The sequence below is a fragment of the Hypoxylon trugodes genome, assembly GCF_022578975.1.
Source record: "Hypoxylon trugodes strain CBS 135444 unplaced genomic scaffold F4822scaffold_7, whole genome shotgun sequence".
NCBI classification, from domain to species: domain Eukaryota; kingdom Fungi; phylum Ascomycota; class Sordariomycetes; order Xylariales; family Hypoxylaceae; genus Hypoxylon; species Hypoxylon trugodes.
In genome coordinates this window covers 2,318,969-2,340,897 of record NW_026250022.1, presented here as the reverse complement: position 1 = coordinate 2,340,897, position 21,929 = coordinate 2,318,969, and the positions used below count along the sequence as shown (strand labels likewise).

The 21,929-nt window shown below is 45.9% G+C and overlaps 6 protein-coding genes across 6 annotated transcripts; 2 read left to right on the top strand and 4 right to left on the bottom strand.

The window, feature by feature from the left end:
* The first annotated feature begins 86 nt into the window (after window positions 1-86).
* F4822DRAFT_411180 (3-beta-hydroxysteroid dehydrogenase) lies at window positions 87-1,756 on the top strand. Its single transcript, XM_051458831.1, has 2 exons — window positions 87-1,197; window positions 1,250-1,756. Exons 1-2 carry the CDS (start codon window positions 748-750, stop codon window positions 1,646-1,648), a joined length of 849 nt encoding a protein of 282 aa, XP_051312549.1. The 5' UTR covers window positions 87-747; the 3' UTR covers window positions 1,649-1,756.
* A 700-nt stretch (window positions 1,757-2,456) lies between these two features.
* On the top strand, window positions 2,457-4,753 carry F4822DRAFT_326081 (MFS general substrate transporter). Its single transcript, XM_051455554.1, has 2 exons — window positions 2,457-3,108; window positions 3,199-4,753. The coding sequence occupies exons 1-2, from the start codon at window positions 2,863-2,865 to the stop codon at window positions 4,645-4,647; spliced, it is 1,695 nt and encodes a 564-aa protein (XP_051312548.1). The 5' UTR covers window positions 2,457-2,862; the 3' UTR covers window positions 4,648-4,753.
* Window positions 4,754-4,973: 220 nt separating this feature from the next.
* Window positions 4,974-9,498, bottom strand: F4822DRAFT_411176 (uncharacterized protein). The gene is made up of 3 exons (XM_051458830.1): window positions 9,341-9,498; window positions 9,223-9,284; window positions 4,974-9,139 (listed from the first exon to the last, which is right to left on the bottom strand). The coding sequence occupies exon 3, from the start codon at window positions 8,901-8,903 to the stop codon at window positions 5,232-5,234; it is 3,672 nt and encodes a 1,223-aa protein (XP_051312547.1). The 5' UTR covers window positions 8,904-9,139; window positions 9,223-9,284; window positions 9,341-9,498; the 3' UTR covers window positions 4,974-5,231.
* Window positions 9,499-9,697: 199 nt separating this feature from the next.
* On the bottom strand, window positions 9,698-11,399 carry F4822DRAFT_411175 (uncharacterized protein). The gene is made up of 3 exons (XM_051458829.1): window positions 11,083-11,399; window positions 10,751-11,013; window positions 9,698-10,701 (listed from the first exon to the last, which is right to left on the bottom strand). The coding sequence occupies exons 1-3, from the start codon at window positions 11,103-11,105 to the stop codon at window positions 10,010-10,012; spliced, it is 978 nt and encodes a 325-aa protein (XP_051312546.1). The 5' UTR covers window positions 11,106-11,399; the 3' UTR covers window positions 9,698-10,009.
* A 153-nt stretch (window positions 11,400-11,552) lies between these two features.
* F4822DRAFT_325947 (DUF221-domain-containing protein) lies at window positions 11,553-15,407 on the bottom strand. Its single transcript, XM_051455553.1, has 3 exons — window positions 14,985-15,407; window positions 14,375-14,920; window positions 11,553-14,322 (listed from the first exon to the last, which is right to left on the bottom strand). Exons 1-3 carry the CDS (start codon window positions 15,084-15,086, stop codon window positions 12,001-12,003), a joined length of 2,970 nt encoding a protein of 989 aa, XP_051312545.1. The 5' UTR covers window positions 15,087-15,407; the 3' UTR covers window positions 11,553-12,000.
* A 3,751-nt stretch (window positions 15,408-19,158) lies between these two features.
* On the bottom strand, window positions 19,159-20,722 carry F4822DRAFT_325906 (uncharacterized protein). Its single transcript, XM_051455552.1, has 3 exons — window positions 20,706-20,722; window positions 20,200-20,503; window positions 19,159-20,040 (listed from the first exon to the last, which is right to left on the bottom strand). Exons 2-3 carry the CDS (start codon window positions 20,231-20,233, stop codon window positions 19,298-19,300), a joined length of 777 nt encoding a protein of 258 aa, XP_051312544.1. The 5' UTR covers window positions 20,234-20,503; window positions 20,706-20,722; the 3' UTR covers window positions 19,159-19,297.
* Between the last annotated feature and the right edge of the window lie 1,207 nt (window positions 20,723-21,929).

Here is a 21,929-nt window from a genome sequence, read left to right as displayed (position 1 = left end):
TAACGTAGAAGAGATCCGAGCTTCCTGCAGAATTAAGCCACGGCGGGGCTAATAAGTACCATTTCCATCCTTCTCCAAACTCATGTTAGTACTCTTCGTAAATTTATCACCACCATTAACATACAGGATTATCAGCATCAACTCGTTGATCCGATCTACCTTTTGCTTTTTCTTCGGCTATTAGCAGCACTCTAATGCCGCGTGTGACGACACCATCATCGCCAAGTGTCCTACCCTCTTTTTTTCCTTGAAGGAATTACATTCACCCACGCGTTTCCAAAAATATGGTGGACTAATACTAACATATCTCCTACGGACGCCGCCATGTGGCATGGATCGAATCGCGAATCAATGGAAGGAGGTTTCGAACGAAATTTAATCAATTCAAAACTTAGTAAAAGTTTCCTATGAGACATCTAGACTCACATTGATATGCTAAGAATCAATATATGCTATAGGTTAGCATCCGGCTTAGGTGTCATCTCAGGTCCCACGTTCTTATTACATTTACCTGTCGTTGTCTTTAGCTTTTTAGAGCCTTCATTTCATCCAACTATAGATGTTAACATTAATGATCGATACTGTGCAACACATCGCTTAACGCCGTTTGATACCATACAAATTGCCGATGCGGGGAACCCTACTAACCAATATCTTGTAAGTCCATGAGCTTTCGACTTCTTTACGAGTTCGCCTCTGTCAATTTCATCTCTAAAAATCCGAGGATTTCGGCCTTACATGTGAACAATGTCCAACTCCAAAGTAGCCATCATCACTGGCGGCGCCTCAGGGGTAGGTCTAGCTACTTCTAGAGTGCTCTCCCAGAATGGTTGGCAAGTACACATCTTCGACCTAAACGAAACCAGCGAAATTGCGGCGGAAGCTAGCCGAAGCAATTGTACTTTCCACAGGGTTGATGTCACTTCCTGGAAATCCTTATCATCCTCGTTTGATTCGGTCCTTGAGGCTGAGGGTCGACTTGACTTTGTCTTCGCGAACGCCGGTATCATGGAGAAGGGGAAATTCTTCGAGAAACATGATACATCCTCGCCACCGCCAGGGCTTGACGAATCCAGCCTCGATGTCAATTTAAAAGGAGTCATTAGGACGAGCTATCTTGCACAACACTATTTCCGGGCAAATGTGTTTGGCGCCAAGGATTGCGTCCTTATCATTACATCAAGTATCGCCGGCATTGTAAGCCGCTCCTTTGTAGAACATCAATAATAATTTAATCTCATTTTTTAAGTATCCTCAATCCATTACACCTTTATATGCAGCAGCCAAGGCGGGCATGTTGAACTTCATGCGCTCGATCGCCCCAATCTTCTACAATGAAGACGGTATAAGAACATACGCTATCTGCCCCGGATCCGTACGGACGAATTTACTCCCTAAGGAGTTATGGGATGCGTATCCACAACAATATTTGACTCAAATGGAGAAAGTAACGTCCACGATCGAGTCTCTAATTAGTGGTACGCAATTCGAGGATTCTAACGGACAAACGTTCAAGAAGTCTAGGGTCGGTTTGGTTATCGAAATCTTCGTTGATGATGTGTACCTTAGAGAATCTCCAGAACCGTGTAATGCTGGCATGGAATTTGTCCTAGAATTAATGCGCCCAGGAAAGAAGGAAGACAAGTGAGGTTAGAAGTCCGGTGTCTTTAACTTGTACTGTCATATCTACAATGAAATAATCCTTTACAGAGTTGGAATGACTTACTATAGACTCTAGTCGATTACCTAAGCGTTCTTTACACTGGGATTTTTCGGCAAATAGCCGAAAGATAAATTTTGCGATCAGGAATGTGCATCGGATAGTTTCCGAAATTTTTTGCAGCCCCATTTGTCGCACCATATTAGACCAATCCAAAGCGGATCAGCTCCGACGGCATCTCTCCAATATCGGATCTGATGCCGACAAGAGCTACCTACTACGTACTGAAAAAAGTTTCAATTTTCGCTTCTTTATTCATTCATCGCCGATGCTGCTATAAGTATAATATGGGCTGGCCTTTGCCTCAAACTTCTAAATTAATCTTATAGAAGGGAATTTCGTCATGTTTCGAAAGACTATCTACAAATTACAGTATGGTGCTAGTTTATCTGAGGTAACACCGCCCAACCTCTCGGTAGCATATTGATCTTGATCGTCGCAGTTTGGTAGAGGAGGCCTCCAAGAAACCCTCTTACATCATCAGATATAAGCAAGAGGTCGGGACTTGCGGCGCAGAAAATAACAAGCACGATTCGGAAGGTATTTTAGATGCTATCAGCATGTTGGAAGCAAAATATGAAAAGAATTATGCATGTAATTCGTTGCCGGACTGGATCCGATGGCTGGATGGATGAATATAACTGCCCGGAAGTCCGAGTAATTTCGCTAAACTCATCGCTTGCAGCGAACTAGCCCCTTATAAGGCTGAAAAATACCACTATAATAAGGTTTCGGTAGTACCCATCAGGTCCACTGTTTTAAGATTAAACAGCTGCCTTAGCCAGGAACACCTCAACAATGGCGGGCTATCTTGAAGCTTAGTTAGTGGTCTTAGTACAAGATTCTAGCGGATCAAGTCGCTATCGCGAGGCCGCCGATAATCCTGGAAAAACAACTTTCTTTTGTGAATCCATTCATCTTGTCAAAAGGTACACACGGGGAAAATTAGAAGCCTATGCGTCACGTCTTCGTTGATAGCAACTAATTACCGTGATTTACTACGGTGATTCACGGCTTAGAAACGAATCTTACAGATTTAAGTCGCGCCATCAACGTTCAAAATATTACTCCCGCGTGGCCAATATTACGGAATGGTCGATAAGTGTTGTTAGATATTCGGCATATTCATTGATGTTCAGAAGATGGAGAACCCCTCTATAGAGCCCGACGCTAGGGAGTCTTTGGGTGTCGAACCCAAGACTGAACCAGACAATCGACCAAGCGTAAACGATGGACCTGAAGCAGTTGAGGTTGAAGCCGACGAAACAGGCGCAAACGACACCACGTCAAAGAAGAGACCATTAGGTTTCTACCTCTCCTTCCTTGCCGTCAACATCTTAGTCTTCCTATTCGCCCTAGACACTACTACTCTCGCGGTGGCTATTCCGGTAAGTCATCATCAAACTCCTTTCTAGCCCCTTTTCAACTGTCTTTTTGAGAATCATAGGTGAGGTCGAATTGGTACTAACATAAACTAGGCTATCGCGTCCGAACTCCATGCTACCACTTTAGAGTCATTTTGGGCGGGAATATCGTATCTGTTAGGTGTCGTGGTCAGCCAACCTCTATATGCGAGTGTTTCCAATGTTTTCGGCCGTAAGCCGCCTCTTTACGTGGCTTTCGTATTTTTAATCGCTGGTACTCTCACATTTGCCCTCGCTAAGAATATGGAGTCGATTGTTGCCGGCCGCGTTCTCCAAGGTTTGGGTGGCGGAGGTCTTGACGTCCTCGGCGAGATCATTGTGACCGACATGACCACCCTCAAAGACAGACCTACGTATCTTGGAATCATGGCTCTACCTATCGCGATAGGTAGCATCATCGGACCAACGATTGGTGCGCTTTTTAGCGACTACGTTACTTGGAGATGGATAGGTTGGATTAACCTGCCTTTTCTCGGTGTTGCCTGCCCTCTTCTAGTCCTGTTCCTCCGATTACGAAAGCTCGATTCGTCCCTCGAGGACAAGGTGAAACGCCTGGACTGGGGTGGTATCTCGCTTTTTGCCGTCGGATGTATTGTGTTCGTCCTACCCTTGAGTTGGGCTGACTCTTTGTACCCGTGGAATTCTTACCAGACGATCCTACCCCTACTTCTAGGAGCCGCGGTTCTTGCGGTTTTCGCTTTCTACGAAGCCAAGCCAGAATCGCCTGTTATACCACATCGAATGTTCCGCTCCCGAACCGCGACAATTACTCTTATTGGCGCTATCCCTTACGGCATGTCATTGAATACACTTGTACAATATCTTCCTCTATTCTACCAAGCCGTCATGCTCGATACCCGAATCGGATCAGCCGTATCCTTATTGCCCACCAGCGTTACTTGCGTTTTGGCCGCCGTTGCGTCTGTAATCGCCGTAGGAAAAGCTGGTATAGGGTACAGACCAAGGATGTGGGTGGCTTGGGCTTTAGTAACAGCAGGAACTGGGCTGTTGATCCTCCTAGACTCAACCTCGTCCGAAAATATGCGCCGCGGTATTCCCGTAATTTGGAGCGCAGGTATTGGTGCACTTTTACGTCTTCAACATCTCCCCATGCAAGCAAGCGTACCGAGCGTTGACGACACCGGCTACGCCATCTCCCTGCTACTGACATTTCGATGCTTAGGAGGTCTGCTTGGTCTCGCTATCGGCTCTACAGTATTCAGTAGTTTCTTCGGGCCGACCATCGCAACTGTGGGACAGCTCCCCGACTCTCTCGCTCTCTTACGAGATCCTCATAACGCTATTAACTTCATTCCGACTTTGCGAACGCTCAATCTCCCCGCCGACGCTATAGCCCCGGTATTAGATGCGTACCTAAAGTCTTTCCGCGCCGTTTTCTACGTCATGCTCGGATTCTCAGGCTTTGGCTTAGTAACCTCTTTATTCATGGAGGAGCTGACCTTGCAGAAAGCCGAACGAGGACGACAGCAATTCGAATCATAATTCCTAATACGACATAATAAGATCTCACGCACGAATCGGAATCGATGACGAGTAATCCGGCTATAGAGGGTTAGATCCGGTAAAACAATATTAGAACATAATACGTAATTAAATAATGCTAATGATCAGGACGTACATGGAGGTTATAATAAAAGGGGGCGTCTTCGGAGCATTTTATCATGCTTACAGCGGCGGAATACAAGGCGCTAAGTTACAAAACGGTCGTTACAGAGTGTGGATAGAGAACCACAAACCATAGACAATCGTTCCGGTGGCGTACATGTCGCCTATAGAATAAAGTCATTCGCTCAATCTTGATATTTTATGAAAATTGTGAATGGTAGCTTGTCTATTCAAGATAACCTAAGTCAAATTGCTGTGTACCTTAAACGCCATCGCTATAGCTTATCCTCATCTAAAAACATTTAAGAGCCAAGCAGGTACCTATTTGGTAACGGAGTATCGTAAAAGCATACGGGGATTCTGCGCCTCCGTGATATATACTCTTCATCATTTCCAACTTATAATTATACGAATTCGAAGGGGTCTGCGTTCCTTTTGAAGCATCCTGCCGAGGATAATAGTTATGGCATCTCAGCTATAGCTGATCTAGCAATGCTATGCGTAGATCTAATACTCTTGCGCGAAGAAGATAGGATAGACAGCGAGCGAGACGAGCGATGCGGTTTCAAAGAAAGCGCCCGTGAGAATTTGCCCGATAGTCTATGCATCATCTCCGAGCTCTTCCTCTTCGCATGCTCCGCAGTGCTTTCAGTCAACTCGAGCAAGCACAAATGCCACTCACTCAACGACAAATCTTGGTCGACCACCATTGGTAAGTCGGGATCAAGGTAGAGTTTAGCCCAGTCCATGATATGTCGAACCCTTTGCTTGTCCCCGTCGATCCCGTACCGACTTTCCGTGTAGTGATATACCCAAGCCACGAAGTTGGCCCGAAGATCTCTGTCGCAGTTATTCGCGTGTTCGAAAGCAGCTTTGGAGAGTTGAAATGTTTGCTCGGCGGCGTAGAAGTTGCCTGTCTTGAACAGGAGCGATGCGATTCGGATTAATAGAGCGAAGCCATGCCACATCCCAAACTGCTGATTGAGCAACTTGCTAACTTCGCTATCGGCTGAGAAGTTCCGTAGTAGTTCCGGATCGTCCAGGTATATCGAGACGTCGGTGTCTTTCAAATGCGCTCGCGGCGTGGTATTGTTGAAATAAGTTACGTCGATCCCGTATACTTCAAGTCCTTCGACAAGGAGTCCTAGAGCTTCCCGGGCAGATGTCTCGGTGCCAATTTGCGATTTTATCTGAGATAGCCTCGCGATGTCATTGACGATTTCATCCCTAGCGTCCGTCTCTTTAATAAGCGAGTATTTTACGGAGAGATGTGCATTAGCTAGTTCGAGGTTGAACCACCTAGCAGCCTCTCCACAAGCGTTCAGAATCCGTAGTATGTTAATGTGTAACTTGGGGCCTTGAGCTTGTAGAAGTGCCAGATTATTGGCTTCATATGCTTCCTCGTATCGCCCTTCTTTATGTAGAACGCTCCCTAATTTCTCATAGACCTCACTGTAAATAGAGCGGTCAAAGCTCCCCTCCATAACCATTAGGGCGCACTCTCTATGCATAGTTTCCGCTTCAGCGAGCTTACCAATACCAGCGAGTGCCTGTCCTCTTAATACGTGGAACATAACATAGTCGGCGCTTGACGCGCCGAACTTATCCTCGGCCCATTCGAGTGCTGCTAGACTGAGCTCGTCTACGAGGTAGGGATCATCGCAGCAACGGATAGAGTACCATGTGATATCATACCAACTTCTTGAGGCCCAATTTATTTCCCGAAAGCTATTGTTGTGATATTTTCTCATCTCTTCCATCATGGTGTCAAATGTTCTTCGACAGATATCGTTTTTACCAAGAGTTTCCGCTGCGTATAGGGCTTCGCTTAAGAGTGTATGTCGCTTATACAAGTTTTTCTCGTTATTCGGTATCCTTTCTAGTTCGCCCATGCAGAGCTCAAGAACTTCCTGCTTTTCCCTTTTACTGACGGTGAGATTTAGAGATTGTATGAGCATCTCGAGAGCAATGCTTAGCATTTCATCGTTAGGATTATCGGGGCCGATTATCGTTCTCCAATATTGTAATTTCTCTCGGCTGCTTTCTTTCGCCTCTTCGATGAACCCCATTCCGCGAAGACAGATGATTTCTTGGTTGCCAATATCAAATTTGACTCGCGTCATATCATGATTCGATACATCGCAAGAATCCCAGAGCCAGTGCGCTAATTCGTAGGCAATGTCGAATTGACTGACAGAATTTAAATATGTGGCGATTAATCGCTCGGCTGTAGTCACAGCTAAGAACCCTTTTTGTAATGGAGTGATGACAGTAGGGTGTAGCTCCGATTTGTATTCTCTAAATACTCTCATCCACGAAATTACATGCCCAGCAAATCGTCGCGATTGAGCATTAGACAACTCATATTTGACTTTGAATGAGGATGGTTCTTCCCACATCCTTGGTAACAGTGTGGCCGCGAGAATTCGAGTAAAAATTCCAAAATTTGTTTTGTATGTATTGATATCCTGGCGTAGATTAATCCAATCTCGTACAAGTGGATGGAGAGACATAATTGCGGACTCGATGTCCTTTCTCTCCGTATTGAGGGACGTAATCAATGATAATCGAGAAAATTCCCGCATCACGCTGTCAAATTTTCTGCTTGACCATTGTCCCTCATCGCTGGTGAAAAGAGACATCCAATCTGATTGTTCATCCGATAGATTCGCAAGGTAGTATTCCTTGAAATATTCCTCCAGAATCTCATGCTCGTCGAAGAAAGCTAATAGCGAAAGGACTTTGACTTTCAAGGCTCCCAATGGTGTTGTTGGCTTCAATAACGTAAATGATAGATTCCAGGTAGTGAAGACTGTTTTTGCAATGTCTGTCGTCTCTTTCCCATCTTGGCTCGGGGCGGATTCCGTGTACTCCCACAGAGTTGGAACGGACCCAAGAATATCTTTCGCAGATCGCTCATAATGATCGAGGAAATTTGCCAAGGGGAGTCCTTCTGTCTTTATATATGCTCCAGCTTGATCAACTGCGAGAGGTAGATAGCCGAGTCTCCTCACAATTTCGGCTGCAATCGGTCTATTCGTCTCATCTTCGGTAGTGTCAAGTTGCTTGAATAACAATTTAACTGCTTCGTCCTCGGTCATACCGGAAATACGTATCATCGCACCAATCCTTTCGGCGTCGGGACTTCGACTAGTAACCAGTACATTTCCGAGGGGGCCCTTAGGTACGTAATCGCGGAGGTCGAAGGCGGTTGGGTCGTCGTAATTATCGAATACCAATAACCACGGCATGTTCCCAACCGTCAATTTGCGTCTCACCAATGCGATTTTGGAGTCGGTGTCTGTCAGGGCCTCATTGCTATCATTAAGCTCCTCCGCAATTCCTTCCAACCCGCGTATCATAGAGGCCTTGGTAGACGCATCTATCCACAGTGTGCAGTGGAAGTTCTTTTGAAATCGCGCAGCTCCGCAATACCTAAGGGCTAGTTGTGTCTTCCCCTGGCCTCCCATTCCCTGCAGCACAACGATCCTCGGTGGTTGCATACTTCCATCACTAAGACAGCGATCAATCTCAACTATCAATTCCGGCCTTTCAACAAAATGTCGAACTTCGTGGCGAGATACTTGATAGATCGCACCGGAATTTGGACGTCTTTGAACAGAACTCGTTCCAACTGCAAGGCCACTGGATTTGGTGAAATTAAAACCGGTCTTGAAGGCCATTGATGTAAGTAGGAAGGTAGTAAGGAGTGGGAGTAATTCGTTGATGCTACTCATCACAGAGTCGATTTCAATATCGCTAGCGATACTTTTCAGGGCCGCCAAGAGCCTTGCAGGGGTTGAAGCATCGTCATTTGGGAGATATTTATTGAGTAATTCATCTAACTTCTGGCCATGGCGATTAAGGTTAGAGATATAATTGCCGAGTTCCAAAAGTTCGTTTTCTTGTAAGCCTTCTTTGAAACCCGAGAGTCCATCTTCGATACGCCGGATAGTGCTATTGAGAAGGCCAAGCTGGCTGCGTAGGCGCTCGACGAAAGCTTTTGGGCCCTCGGCATGTTTGGGTATATCGCGCAATACGGTAAAGACGGCGATTCGATTAGTGATTTTGATGGCAATCTCAGTGAATTGCACAGCTGCGGCGGCTACGCCGATTGCGCTCACTGGATCCATCAATACATGAGGAATAAGTCTTTTCTTGCCGGAGATAGACCCGATGAATGTGACCCCGCAATGCTCGAATAGGTGGTTCCTATTTAGGGCTGGTCGGGACCGGGGTGCTGAACTATTCGCCTAGGTTACTGTATGAACGGCCGATCCCCTCTTTCACTATAAACCTCTGTGGGATAGGTAGAGGATAGCAGAAAATAAATTCGTCGATAAGTAGGTATGTCTAAGAGTTTGTTTACCTGTCGCGAGAAACGTGAAGTGTCGTCAGTACTCAAACCCGAAGTATAAAGGTAGGTATACATTCGAATATATAAAAACTGACAGGGCATAGGATTCGATGTGGCGCAGCGAACACTAGGAGGCCGTTAGGCAGGGCCACCTAACCTAATAGGAAACGTAAGTGAGGTTTCCATGTGATAGTAGGGGAAGCTTTTCTTTACTTCGCCCGAGACCCCTGCCATAGGCTTGCTTCCCGATATATTCCTTTTGCTGCCAAATCAGCCTAACCAGTACCTGGTTTACATATGGCAATTACTCAAGTATAGAATCTACGTAACTGACAGAGGCGTTTATAATGTACCCCAAAAGAGCCCCCACGGTACCCACTGGTGCCTGAGAGACTCTCCAACGACCTTAGGATCGTGGCCGTTCTTAGCGGGGTCTTGCGCCACCGCGCATGGCGTCCAGGTTTGCCTACCTACCTAGGTAGGTACCTAGGTACCTAAATGGGCAATAATTATAGGGCTTTGGAAAAGCTTTCCGCATGAAGACCATAGTACCTAAGAGCATCATGCAAGGTCGCACGTCATTATAAATTTACTGCAGTCCATAGAGTGAGAATGAATTATTGAAGGTGATTTTTTTTTTTGGTGATAACTTACCAACAGATAATCACGTCCTTAGTTCCTCATGGATTCCGGGTGGAGCCATGGTGTAAATGAAATATAGAGACAAAAAGTTAGGCGAGATATCGTTCATAATTATAGCCTGCCATCCTCGTAATCATTACATACAAACCAATTTTCGATAAGACCGGAAAATCTCAATAGAAGTTAGGGGATAATACATAATATCAGCTCATAACTCAACCCTCATACACATACACAAGCTTAGTTCACTCTCCTTAGGAGTTGTCCCACTATAGCTTTTGACACCTCACCCGACGACTCTAAAACATCTTGGAAGTAGATGTTTGGCCATAACACTTCAATACGACAGGCAACGTAAGTCGCAAGTAGGCTTCGCAACTGATCTTTCCCGGTAGCCTTGTCTTGTGTGTTCTTAAAAGAGTAGTCGAGCAATTGGGCGATGTCCGTTACTCTCGCCCCGCCATGGAACTTGAATACCCGCAGAGTCCGTTGTAACTTGCGAAGACACAACTCCATGAGTTCGCTGATGTCATAGCAGTCGGCAAGAGCATAAAGCCGTGCGTGGGATAAGAGAACTTCAGAGAAGTTCTCCATTGGGTCTTCGTTGGCTAGCTCCTTGTGCCGCTTATCCAGCTCGGTATCACTAACGCCTCGTTTGAACTCCTTCCATAAGGTATTTCCCTTCGACGGTGACGGTTGCAATGGTTCCGGGGGTAAATCATCCTCCGCCCACGTATAAGGACTTGGCACTTTCTTCTTTTTCGCCTTTATGGACGAAGATTTTGCGAATATACCCCCAAAGGGCTCCGCCCTCGCCGGTTCTGGTTCTGGTGCTGGACTGGCGTGCATATCAACATCTTCGAAATTAGTCGCTAGCTGTGCCTCCGTTTCTTCGACAACCGTTTCGGACGTAGTAGCATCACCTGAACCAACTATTCTTATAAGCACATACTATAGAAAAGGGCTGGATTCACGACATACCATTCTCCAGCGTCTCCGGCGTAGGAACCTCGATAGTCGACTCAGCAGCCTTATAATCGCCCGTATACGCAAACTCGCAAAACCTCACAAAAGTCCCTTCATCAATCTCAGGCCACTCAGCAAGCCCCGTCTTACCCTCTTGCCAATCGCCATTAACCAATGTCCAAAGGGGCTTCGACAAGCGACCGACGAGCTCGGCGTGCATCAGAAATTCCTTTTTGTCGGGACCGACGAGGAAGCGGAACGGTTTCGAAGCCGCGATACTAGAAATCCATTCAAATTAGCTACTAGAACGCATCAATACCGGTACCTTTCATTGTCATCGAGCTTACACATCATACGGAACACTCGCCATTTCGAATACTCAATGAAAGGAAAATTTTAAGTCCAAAATTTTCGAAAAACCGTTTGCTAAGGTAGGTCAATTAAACCCTCCAACCCCCCAAACAAAAAAACCAACCATTTGTGCAACCTCTGCTGCCTACCTGCGGGGTATCCTTTTCAGTAGGTGGACAACTAAGCCCGCAGCAATGACCTGCATTGTCGCGAGCCAACCGGGCGTCGTAGCTCCTATAAAGCTGTCTTCCCGTAGGACGAAACTCTGCGGGCCGAAGCCTTAGAAATAAGATATGCGGTACTGAATGCTACGTGGTGGAACAAATAGCCAATGAGGCGTGGTGGCAAACCAATATTTGAGGGGTTGGGCAAGCCACCAAAAAATGATATCTCAGATCCGATGAGAACTTAGAAGTAACAACAAAATGGAAGGCTGCATAAGCAAAACTAAAGAAAAGAGGGGATCGTGGGTTAGCTCGTCAAAAATAACATCTCGATGCAATTCGTATAATATATGCAGAATTATTAGCAGTAGTATTCAGGACGTCTAAGCCCCAGTGGCCACTCTCCCAGCGTGCACACTGATTATTACAAAAGAGGTGGTAAGCCGCTTCAAAAATGAGAGGTCGAGAAATGACCTCGTCTATCCGAGAACCAATTCGTAATCGTTGCGTCTCTTCCTTTCTTCTCTCTATTAACAGCCTAATAATTCTTCAGCGTCAAAATAGTTTCGTCGTCGGTCGTCGTCGCCAAGGCTGACCCTCCTTCGTAGCCGGAAAACGCCGCCCCATGCCGTCCAGAATAAAAAAGAATGCCCCTTCTATACACAGAAAACCCGCACGTTTTTTTACGCCATGCCGTATATACAGCCATCCTCGTCACCATCTTACCATTCCCAGTATCTCCGCCCGAAATCAGCTATCTCTGTAGGATCTGCGTGAAGTTCGTGCTTGTCGGAAATAATTATATTGCATAGGATCGTGTTCCTCCTCTTCCTGCGGTAAACCGCCGTATCCCCGTGGGCCACCACCTAGCATTCCCGGAGCTCTAATCGGACTGCGATCTCTAGACCCAGGCGTAGCCATCGGCATAGCTGCAGCATTTCCCACCAAGTTGGAAGCACTATCATTCCCTTGCGCGTATAACGGGCTACGCGACCGACCGCCTATCTCAGGCGCATAAGGACTACCTAGAGGTTGAGAATATCCACCTGGATAGGTTGTACCCATATCAGAGTTGGGCGAGAAGGCCCTTATAGGACTGTCGGTCCGAAGAGGAATATTCGGGATTGTAGGGCTTCCTGATCTAGACGTCGGCTCGCTGCCATTCCACATACTGCCAGGTGTACCAGGACGAACGACGTCATTGGAGCGGCCGAAGATATCACCGCCACCATGTTCGGACGCGAATTCGGCTCGAGACTTGTAATATTCGAAGTCGAGTCTCGATTCCGGTACGATTTCGAATCCCGGCAAACTTGCAGATTTTCCAGGTTTGCCGGAACTCATCGGATTCATGACATAGGCATCAGAGTAACCGGATGTAGACAGCGTATCTCCAGAATATGCTTCACGGCCATCCGATAGTCGTCCCTTATAAATAGACGCCAGAATGTTCTGGGCCTTGGCGTGCACCATTGGCGTGATAAGTGGCTTGTAGAGTGCGGGGTGACCAAATCGGTGAGCAAGACCAACTGACCTAAGAGGATCCTTCTGCATAACACCTTCGGGGTGCTTTTGGATATTCCGGGTCGAGTAGAAGTGTACCTTATCATCGAATGTTCGAGAGCAGTATATTTTGAATATTACCATGATGAATGGCAGAGGAATTGAGGCGAATGCCATTGTGTGGAGCCCGTCACCGTGCACCCAGGCACCTAAGAAGACAACCAAATTGGAGAGGATGGTACCGAAAATGAAGCGATTGAACAGTACCCGCCAGAACATTCCACCGGACTCAGTCTTCGTAACGAAGATATATAGCAACAAGTACTTCTTCAACCAGACGTCAATAGAGAAATATAGCGCAGCAGCCGGAAGGACGAGTGGTTGAAGACCAGCGAAGCATAACGCGACAGTGGAATAGAACAAGAAGTAGTTGTAGTAACTGGCATAATCAAAGGCCGGGGGCGCCGTAAGTTCGATCATTTCTCTAGGCGTAGGACTCGAGAATTTGCGCATGAAAAAGCTATAGATGAGGGTCCATAATTGGGCTAAGTCAATAGCAGCACCCAAGTTTCTTTGTAACAACCAAGTAACCCAGAAGGCTGAAATATCGCATAGCGAAACGAACAGGGTCACGCCGAATTGCGATATAGTATCCCATGCTTTTTGCGGATCCGCGGCAACCGAGGAAACCAAGTTCCAGATGGTGCTAAAAAAGCAAAAGACAATCAGGTTGTTGAAAACGAAAAAGGCGTATAGCTTAGCGACAACATGGCGCTCACGTCCCGTCTTCGTACGATCACCAGCTCTAATGGAGAGTCGTCGGAAGATGGTAGGGAGAACCAGATAAACCAGAGATAGGACAGCTGGGGACGCTACACCCTGAACAATGGACCAAAATCCAGTATTACCAGATAATTGGGTCTGAAAGGCGGGCCAGACCAAACCCAGGTTACTCAAATTGACCAAGAAAATAGCAATCATGGCACTGGGAGCAATCCAAATCAATGTCAGGATAGTAATCCAAAAATTGATCATGATTCGTCTCCAGCTTCGCGCCGCCGGGGTAAGAGCCATATTGTCCCAAATAATATCGTTTGGTTTGGGGGCCAAGACGATCTTTGCACCTTGAGGCTTCTTCTTGCGCAAGGCGTACGCGATACTGTGAGCCTCGGAGATGTCGTCATAACTGGCAAAACCGTAGGACAAAGTACTGCGCTTGTCTACATTTGCTCTGGCCTCCTTCACTTCAATTTCAAGTTCTCTTATTCGTTGAGTAAGATATTCGATCGCGTCAACTTTTTGTCCTTTTGGATAGGTGCTAAATGAAGGATCTTTCTTGGAAGGGTAGCACATCGGTCGGCCGGCTGGTAGGTTTTGAGGATCCCTAAGGTACTTTGCCAGTACTTTCTCGAGCTTTCGAACGGCATGGTCGTGCTGGGCAATTAAATCTGGCAAATCCCTAACATTGCGAGCAGCCGCAGTCTTGGCGAACGAAGCGTGAGGTACGACGTCATCAATAATTCTCGCAATACCTTCATCGTTGGCGTACTTCTTCGGAAGATCGTTCAACTATGAACAAGTAAGTTTCACTGCAAGTTTGATTTAGAAAAGGGGTCCTGACCATCAATGTCCGAGCGGACAAACTCTGCTGATATTCTTTACTTTCAAAGTATATCCTCCTAAGCTGCAGAACTCGCCTATAATTCCACCACAAGAACCCAATGATAATGAAGTTGAATGCATATGCCGTTACGACAAGGGCCCATATTGGCTGATCGCTGACATTTGAGGGCGTCAATCTCATGAACCACTTCAAGTTGCCCGTCTTATCGCCATTGAGCGTATAGTATACGGGTAGAAGAATACCGCACCCAACAACACCAAGTGTCAAAAAGATATTACGGCACATGACAGTAAATCTCAGAAATATAGCAGCATCCATACCCGCGTGGGCGACCATCTCTTTCTCTGTTGTCTTCCATAATGGCGGAATCCACGCAAGGTACCCTTTACCTATCGGGGGCGGTGCGTGTTCTTCATCGGCATGTTTAAGTTTCGGAGCGTATACGACAGAATTATAAGGTCGGACGAACGAGAAGACAATGGCTATAAAGGCAGTAAACCCTAACGACGTACCCAAGGCAGACCATATGGCACCATCTGTGAGCTAGCAAGAGGAGAAGAGTCAGCTATGTAATTTGCAGGAAATATAGGTAGATCAATCCTATTACCGTTTGTTTGAAGGGGTTTCGTAGTAACTGCAATAACTCTTCAGCCGGGTTCAAGCCATCGTCCCTAGGTATTAGATGCCGTATGTGCATCCAAACATCCATCCTAGCGTAAAAGCCCCTTCAGGGCCAACGACTAAAGTGCCTTCAAGGTAACGGTTGTATTTGATTTATGGACGCCGGCGACAACCAATCGTCTAGAAAGAAGGGTATTCTTAGGATCGCACAGGGAACATTCGTGGTCTCGATAAAGATATATACCAGTTAAGGTATACTATAAATCGGTTGCTTTTGTAGGATTCGGTTAGAGAAGAACCCCTGGTATTGTATCTCGTATTGCCTTTGCTAAGTACTTTTTCCGGGAAAGACGAAACAAGACCCTCCCTGACAAAGACGGCTGTTACAGCGAAGGGAATACCGTGAAAACCAAGAGTACACAAAGCAAGGGGGAAACGAGCGGCGCGACCACAATCGTAAGGTCGAAGGTATATAGGTAGGTAGCTTAGATAGGTACCAAGGGTTACACAGGCGAAGGGATATAGATAGGTACTGTATTACGTAGATTGGTTGGAGAGATTCGTCGAGGCTTGGTGGTGTAAGTGGTGTTTTTTTAGGGGGGCGCAAAAGGGTCGGTTCGATCGATCACGCCTATCAGATCGGATGGACAGCTTTGGGGGGGACCTTGGGGGGTTCAAGATAAGGCCAGAGAAGACTGCTAATGTAGCAAGTATGGTACTGTGTGCGTGCTTATGCAGATGTATGGTGTACTAATACACAACACCAAGATATGATATATGCAGGTATGTCCAGAAAAGAAGGGATCACCATATACAATGCAAACGGGGAAGAGGGAAGAGGGAAGAAAAAAAAACTAATGTTGTGTATGGAAGTTTTTAGAAAAATCAAACTGAGAAAATAAAATAAAAAAAGACTTGCCGACTTCTTCATACCTAGATACAGTACATGTACATGCATACATAAAGATAGCAAATGGGATCCCTTCTTTGGTTTAGGGGATTCACAAAGGAGAATGACGAAACGCCGCATTACCGTCCGGAACACGTTGAACTAAACTAACCCACTTGGGTTTGAGATGCTCTGAAAATTTTAGGGGATCCAAACAAGTTATGCAACTAAAAAGCTCAAACTACTTTGTAACTGAATCTTTTTGTGTTGAAGTGGCGACTTTTAGCAGTCCTTAATTCTAAAATATTACCTAAATCGATGCTTTGATGAATTCTTTAACAAGGAGTCCATTTTTTATATGTTTATCGGGTGAATCATGGCCATCATTCTTGGCAAGGCAGCAGCTAAAAATATTTAAGTTTTCTGTCTCTCCAGTTAAGTTCTTGTTCCTGCGGTAGAGAATAGCCTATTAAAAGTAGCAAGATACGTACGTAAATGTATATATACAAGTATATATATCGGCTTATTTCTCACTGGTCTATAACAAGTATATTGTCGGGTGATCTTTATCGAAGTCACACCATGAAAATGCAAGAAATCTTTCAAATCTTTTACAATATTCAATAAAAACCCGTTTCTTGAAATGCTTGAATGCAGGTGCATACCCCGATATTTCCCCCCTGGAGAAGTGGAAGCTCAACAAGAGTCGAGACCAGCCCGTCTCAGCCAATCGCGCAACTAGGCTGGTCGAATCTCCACTAATAGTTCTATTTTGGACTGGACTCTTGCTAGGGTCAGCACTGCCGCGTAGCCAATGGAGCTAGTGGATTCCGATGGTGAGTTGGCGGGGTCATTCCAGAATACGAGCTTTTCCACTGGACACCTACCCAATGCAAGACATTGTTGGCTTCAAAGTAGTATTTACGCGGTCACTATTCGATGTCATGCGCTTATTATATTAAGAGAATTGTGTATGGATGGGTGTGTGTAAACTAACCTAAAACATCCCGAGTGTTTGCTAATGTGGTATTATTAACTGAGTATATAAAACATTAGATAACATGATCATAGTTAAGTAAATCGTGGATTAAATACGCGGTAATTGACTTTTAAAAAGCATGGACGAACCTGACAAGCATCTGTAACGTAGTAAGGGTCGCTGATCCCGAACCGGGGTCTCGGGAACGGAGTTTAAGGGGATCCAAAGAAGCTCAATCCTTGGCAAGTTCGTAAATCTCGAATTTTTTAACCTTTAAGGCTAACAAACAAGAACCAATCAATGTTTCAAGATATTGTTTATTGTACACGTTATTCGCGACAGTGGAGATGTTTTAGTAAGTGGTCACTGGCGGCCTCAACTTTACAGGTTTGTATTCTTAAATGGTTTTCTTGGATAAGACTTCGGAAGGATGATTAACAACGGTCACGAATCCGGTTGCCGCGGCGTGGTTGATCATTCCGCTCAGAGTGGATATCCAAACGATCCCTAATCGAGCCTCAGCCTCCTATCTTTATGCATTATTATTCTATACATTAACAGAAGTCATTTAACACCGACATCTTAATGATGAGTGTACCCGCGACGTCACGCTTATTCTTTACGTGCCATAAGTTCCGCCAGTAAGTGAGGGTGAACACCGCAGGTTCTTTTCCTAAATATCTCCAAGTTAGCCCGAAGCCATTGACCTTAGCGATGCCTATTATCTCAAAATAACCTTGGAACGCGCTCAGCCGTCGGCGAATACTCATGTAATCGGCATCTTATACGCATAAGCCACACCGGGTACTGTACCTACTGAGGAACACCGAAACCAACAAACGTTCCCTGGGGGGTAATGTTCTCGTTTTAGCCACAATATTGCGATTGGGTCTTTCTTATAGATTCCCACATCAACCAAGAAAAAGATAGGCGCTTCATCAAAATTGTAGCCAGCTACCTCCAGCTATCCAGAGGCAGAATGCCGGCATGTTTAGGTGATTCGGGTCCCGAAGCAATCGCGTGCTCATGAGTGGATGGCCGGAGCCGGAATCTGACCATCTACGGCAGTCCCGATGTCTCACGACTTACTTACTACTCCCTTATGTAAGAGCATCGAACGAGCATAGGTTTTCGTATTGTCCTCAGGCCATTAGCCACCTAGACACGCACTGACCAGCATGACTCGCACCCGCAAAGCAACCCACCCATCGGTGTTTCGAAACGGACCGCATGTCGTCGCGCATCATGGGACATCTTCGAAAAGATACAACTTAAGCTTCCGGCGAGATTCTCCAGTTGGAAATCGACTCATCATTCAGCTGCCTCTGTATCTCAAGCTTGCGTGTATCCGTCAGATTTAGTTAGCTTTATTCGTATGTGGTTTTGAAACATGAAGATATCAAGTCTAGAGAAGTAGTTCTTCTATTAGCGCCACTAAAAGAACTAAGTGCCAACTACTTGAAATCTCCCGTATTAAGATCTTATTTTTGAATATAACCAAAATTCCGAAGCGCGACAGCTAGTTTATACCATCTGGGAAATAGATGGACTTAAACCTGAGGAAACGCACGCGAGGATAGATAGAATAGTATTCGTACTATTATAGCTGGTGTACTCATAGTCGTCAAGCTTCTGTAAGTTTGGGAGACTCGTTATCTGTTTAGGTATATAGTACCTAACTAGGTGCTGTAGGTACGTGACAGTTCAGCACGTACAGGGCACTGATAGCCTGACAAGAGCCCGTATTCAACCCCTAAACTAGCGCCTTTAGGCTTAACCTATGACCTAGAACTAATAATCTCAATTTTCTTCTATGCGCTCGTCCTATATATTCTATGTTTTATTTATTAAATTTTTTTAAATAAAAATATCTATGCCATCTTTAGAATGACTTGTGGCACTTATCAGGTGTTTCCAGAAAGATGCTTGGAAACAAAGATTCGTCGAATGGTCGGTTTCAATGTTTATCATTCATTCAATTTGACCAATAGAAACCCATTTAATATCCATCACCATTAGAACATTCTCACTTTCTTATAACATGTGTGATTAATGACTATGTGTATTGCATTATCCTATCTAAGGACGGTGAACTACACTCTATCATACCGTGCTGCTGTTACTTCATCGGTATGAATACAAAACAGCCCTAACCCAATCGCAACGAAACCAACGCAATCTTCGCGATGGTCTAGGAGCACCCATAATGGTACGAATATGTACAAGAATGCTTCGCTTCATCGCAAAGCCATTCATCCATCCTCCAAGCCCAGAGAAGCAATAACCTCCCACAAAGCGCCCCCCCAAGAATCCCAAACCGAAAGGTATAGGAGAAGTAATAATTTCCGAACCAACGTGCTAAAGAGGGAGAAAAAAGAACCAACCGGGGTTTTTATATTTCGCTTTTTTCCATTTACAGTTACGTTGCGGTTCAGTCGGCGGCGCCCTGGCTTCGAGTCTTCCTCGCTGTCCTACCTACGGGCGGTGCGGCTGCTGCAGGTGCCTTTTTCTCGCTCTTATCCTTCTTCGGTCGACCAGCCTTCTTAGGAGCACCGTTAGTGGCAGCACCATTAGTTTTCTGCTTTTTCTCTGCTGGCGCTTCGGAATGTTCTTCGACGGTGGTATTACCGTTGGATACCTTAGCTTCAGGCTCGCCTTTTCGCTTATCCCCGGTGCTGGGTTCCGTTTTGGCAGAGTCGGTGGTAATTGGGGCTGCATCCGCTTTTGGTGCATCATCTTTTGGTTCTTGGACGGGAAGTGCGCCACTCGCTTCGGTGGGCTTGGATGGGGCCGCGTCCGGCATATCCTGGTCGTGGACCTCTTCAACCGAAACTGGCTTAGGAGGGTCCTTGGAGTCGCCGTTAGCAACCACAGGGGCATCAGTTGTCGCAGCATCAGTAGTAGCAGGTTCTGTAGGAGCAGAATCGGCTGGCTTTTCTGGCTGCGAAGCCAATTTGTCAGCTTCGTCGATCTTCTTGGTCGGCTCCTCTTTGGAGTCAGTGGTCGCATCATTCTGAGCGGCGGGCTCGGATTTGGGCTCATCAGCCGCACTAGCCTTGGCGGTATCAGTCGTGATCGATGGCTCTATGGATTTTTCTCCTTCGTTCGCCGGGACCTTAACGACAGGCGGGACGCTGGGTTGCGATTCAGGAACTGTCGCTGCGCCATCCACAGCTAGAATTATCAAGTTAGCGCACTGTGCCACTTGAATGTCGCGATCTAGTTGCACCGGCGCGGAAAGTGCGCCAGCACTTCAAATGGATCAATTGAGCTCGGACAAAGATCGCATGAATCGCTTTAGTGCATAGAATATTAATTTGGAGATTTAAATACCTTTTTCGTTGCCGTTGGGGTTAATGTCGGCCATATTGATGACGTCAGAAGAACTAGCTGAAAGGTGCGCACAGTATGGATACGATAGCTTTGTTGAGGGTCGATTTTGACGAATTGTGCGAAAAAGAATTGGTGATGATGTGAAGATACGAGTGAATTTTGATGGTTGTGTATGGATAGTCGTTGGAAATGTCGGCGGAAGCTGACACAAAGGAAAAAAGAAGAAAAAAAGAATAGAACCTGGGAGAAATCGAGGTGAGGTGAGGTTGGTCAAGCTTCTTGATCCATCTCACAGTTCAAGTACCTAGGTAGCACTGACGAATCAGAAGTCGCGACGGGACGGGAAAACTATTAAAGACGAAGCTTCTTTCCACATTTGCTCACATTTGCTCCCAGATCCTTACGCAACCGGGCCACAAGCAGCATAAACATTTCAGGGAGCAGGGGTGACAGGGGTGACAGGGGTGGACGGGGTAAGGAAGGTAAGGAAGCTAGGGAGCACCTACATCCGACTACCAATGAGGGGAAGTAACAGGCTTGCGGGATGATTGCGAAAGCAGCTGCAACCAGATCTAGCCCGCCCTGTCCGCCTGCCCGCCTGCCCGCCATTACCTTTAGGTACCATACTATTTGTAGGTAGGCTAGTAGGTACGTACGCAATAGTAATGTACGGAGTACGGAAGTACCTAACCCTACTTTGGCTGGTTGGTAGCGGTAGCGTATGTAGGTCGCTATAGAATTTACCCAACAGATAGGTAAATCATCAGACCACTTCCGCACTTGTACGGCATATAGATACAGTACACTATACAGTATATGCCTTATAACACGGGACGGTACGCGGATATGTATGTCTGTCTGTGGTGTACCTACCTAGGTAAGTCCATTAATAAAGGCAACGACTGTTTCTTCTTGTTCATCCACTCATGTACATTGCAATTGACCAAATAGAGAGACAGACAGATGGAAAGATCGACGGCGGACCGAGGCAAACACTGGTATGTTTCTTGGACTTGCACAAACCCAAACGTTGTATGGAATGACAAGGGCTCCGATCCTGTGGAATGACGTCCGTATCGGACATATTGCATTTCTTCTCAACCACGAAGAATCTAAACTGAACTGTATCTGACCTAATGAATCCGGGATGGCATTAGGTAGATAGATAGTTTAAATAACTCATAATTTGGGGGAAGACAGAGATGCCTTAATTATTTCGTAAGGAATTTTGCTTTTTAAATTCTCCCAAAATGCCGTGGCTGAGGCTGATAAAGGACAGTGTGATAGGCGAATTGGTTCTGAGAGAGATGGGGATTAGCGATCCACATTGTTGTAAGGACGAATTGTTATTTGTCAGCTTGCGTGATCATTATGCAGCTCTGTGCACAACATGATGCCATGATTTGATCGCGGCGAGATGGGCAATTCTTCCGATGGCTCCAGTTTAGCAAATCTTGGCCAAAAAAAGAAAAGAAAAGAAAAGATGCCAAGACTGGAATTCGGCCAAGAATTAAGGCGAGGGGGTGTTTGCGTCACGTGAATGTACCCGCCAGGCTTAGCACGTGCTAGACTCCTCTTTGTTGGTCTGTGCTTCATGCCGAGTTCCGTTTTCAAGCCCATCCTTCAATTCCCAAGGTTCCTAAGGTTCAATCTAACGCCATCGCGAATCGCGCACCATCAACTCTATTATCGTGGAAAACTTACCAATTTCTCTTTAGAATAAGTTTATT

What these genes read in the sequence shown, in the direction of transcription:
- F4822DRAFT_411180 (XM_051458831.1), top strand. Translation starts at nt 748, where the DNA reads ATGTCCAACTCCAAAGTAGCCATCATCACTGGCGGCGCCTCAGGGGTA. An exon ending in CATCAAGTATCGCCGGCATT is followed by an intron (nt 1,198 to 1,249) that starts GTAAGCCGCTCC and finishes TCATTTTTTAAG; the next exon opens with TATCCTCAATCCATTACACC.
- F4822DRAFT_411175 (XM_051458829.1), bottom strand. Translation starts at nt 11,105, where the DNA reads ATGGCGAGTGTTCCGTATGATGT. An exon ending in GCGAGTGTTCCGTATGATGT is followed by an intron (nt 11,014 to 11,082) that starts GTAAGCTCGATG and finishes ATGGATTTCTAG; the next exon opens with TATCGCGGCTTCGAAACCGT. An exon ending in GCCGGAGACGCTGGAGAATG is followed by an intron (nt 10,702 to 10,750) that starts GTATGTCGTGAA and finishes TTATAAGAATAG; the next exon opens with TTGGTTCAGGTGATGCTACT.
- F4822DRAFT_326081 (XM_051455554.1), top strand. Translation starts at nt 2,863, where the DNA reads ATGGAGAACCCCTCTATAGAGCCCGACGCTAGGGAGTCTTTGGGTGTC. An exon ending in CTCTCGCGGTGGCTATTCCG is followed by an intron (nt 3,109 to 3,198) that starts GTAAGTCATCAT and finishes AACATAAACTAG; the next exon opens with GCTATCGCGTCCGAACTCCA.
- F4822DRAFT_411176 (XM_051458830.1), bottom strand. Translation starts at nt 8,903, where the DNA reads ATGGATCCAGTGAGCGCAATCGGCGTAGCCGCCGCAGCTGTGCAATTC.
- F4822DRAFT_325906 (XM_051455552.1), bottom strand. Translation starts at nt 20,233, where the DNA reads ATGGCCGACATTAACCCCAACGGCAACGAAAAAG. An exon ending in CCCCAACGGCAACGAAAAAG is followed by an intron (nt 20,041 to 20,199) that starts GTATTTAAATCT and finishes TGATAATTCTAG; the next exon opens with CTGTGGATGGCGCAGCGACA.
- F4822DRAFT_325947 (XM_051455553.1), bottom strand. Translation starts at nt 15,086, where the DNA reads ATGGATGTTTGGATGCACATACGGCATCTAATACCTAGGGACGATGGC. An exon ending in GAAACCCCTTCAAACAAACG is followed by an intron (nt 14,921 to 14,984) that starts GTAATAGGATTG and finishes TCCTCTTGCTAG; the next exon opens with CTCACAGATGGTGCCATATG. An exon ending in TGTCCGCTCGGACATTGATG is followed by an intron (nt 14,323 to 14,374) that starts GTCAGGACCCCT and finishes ACTTGTTCATAG; the next exon opens with TTGAACGATCTTCCGAAGAA.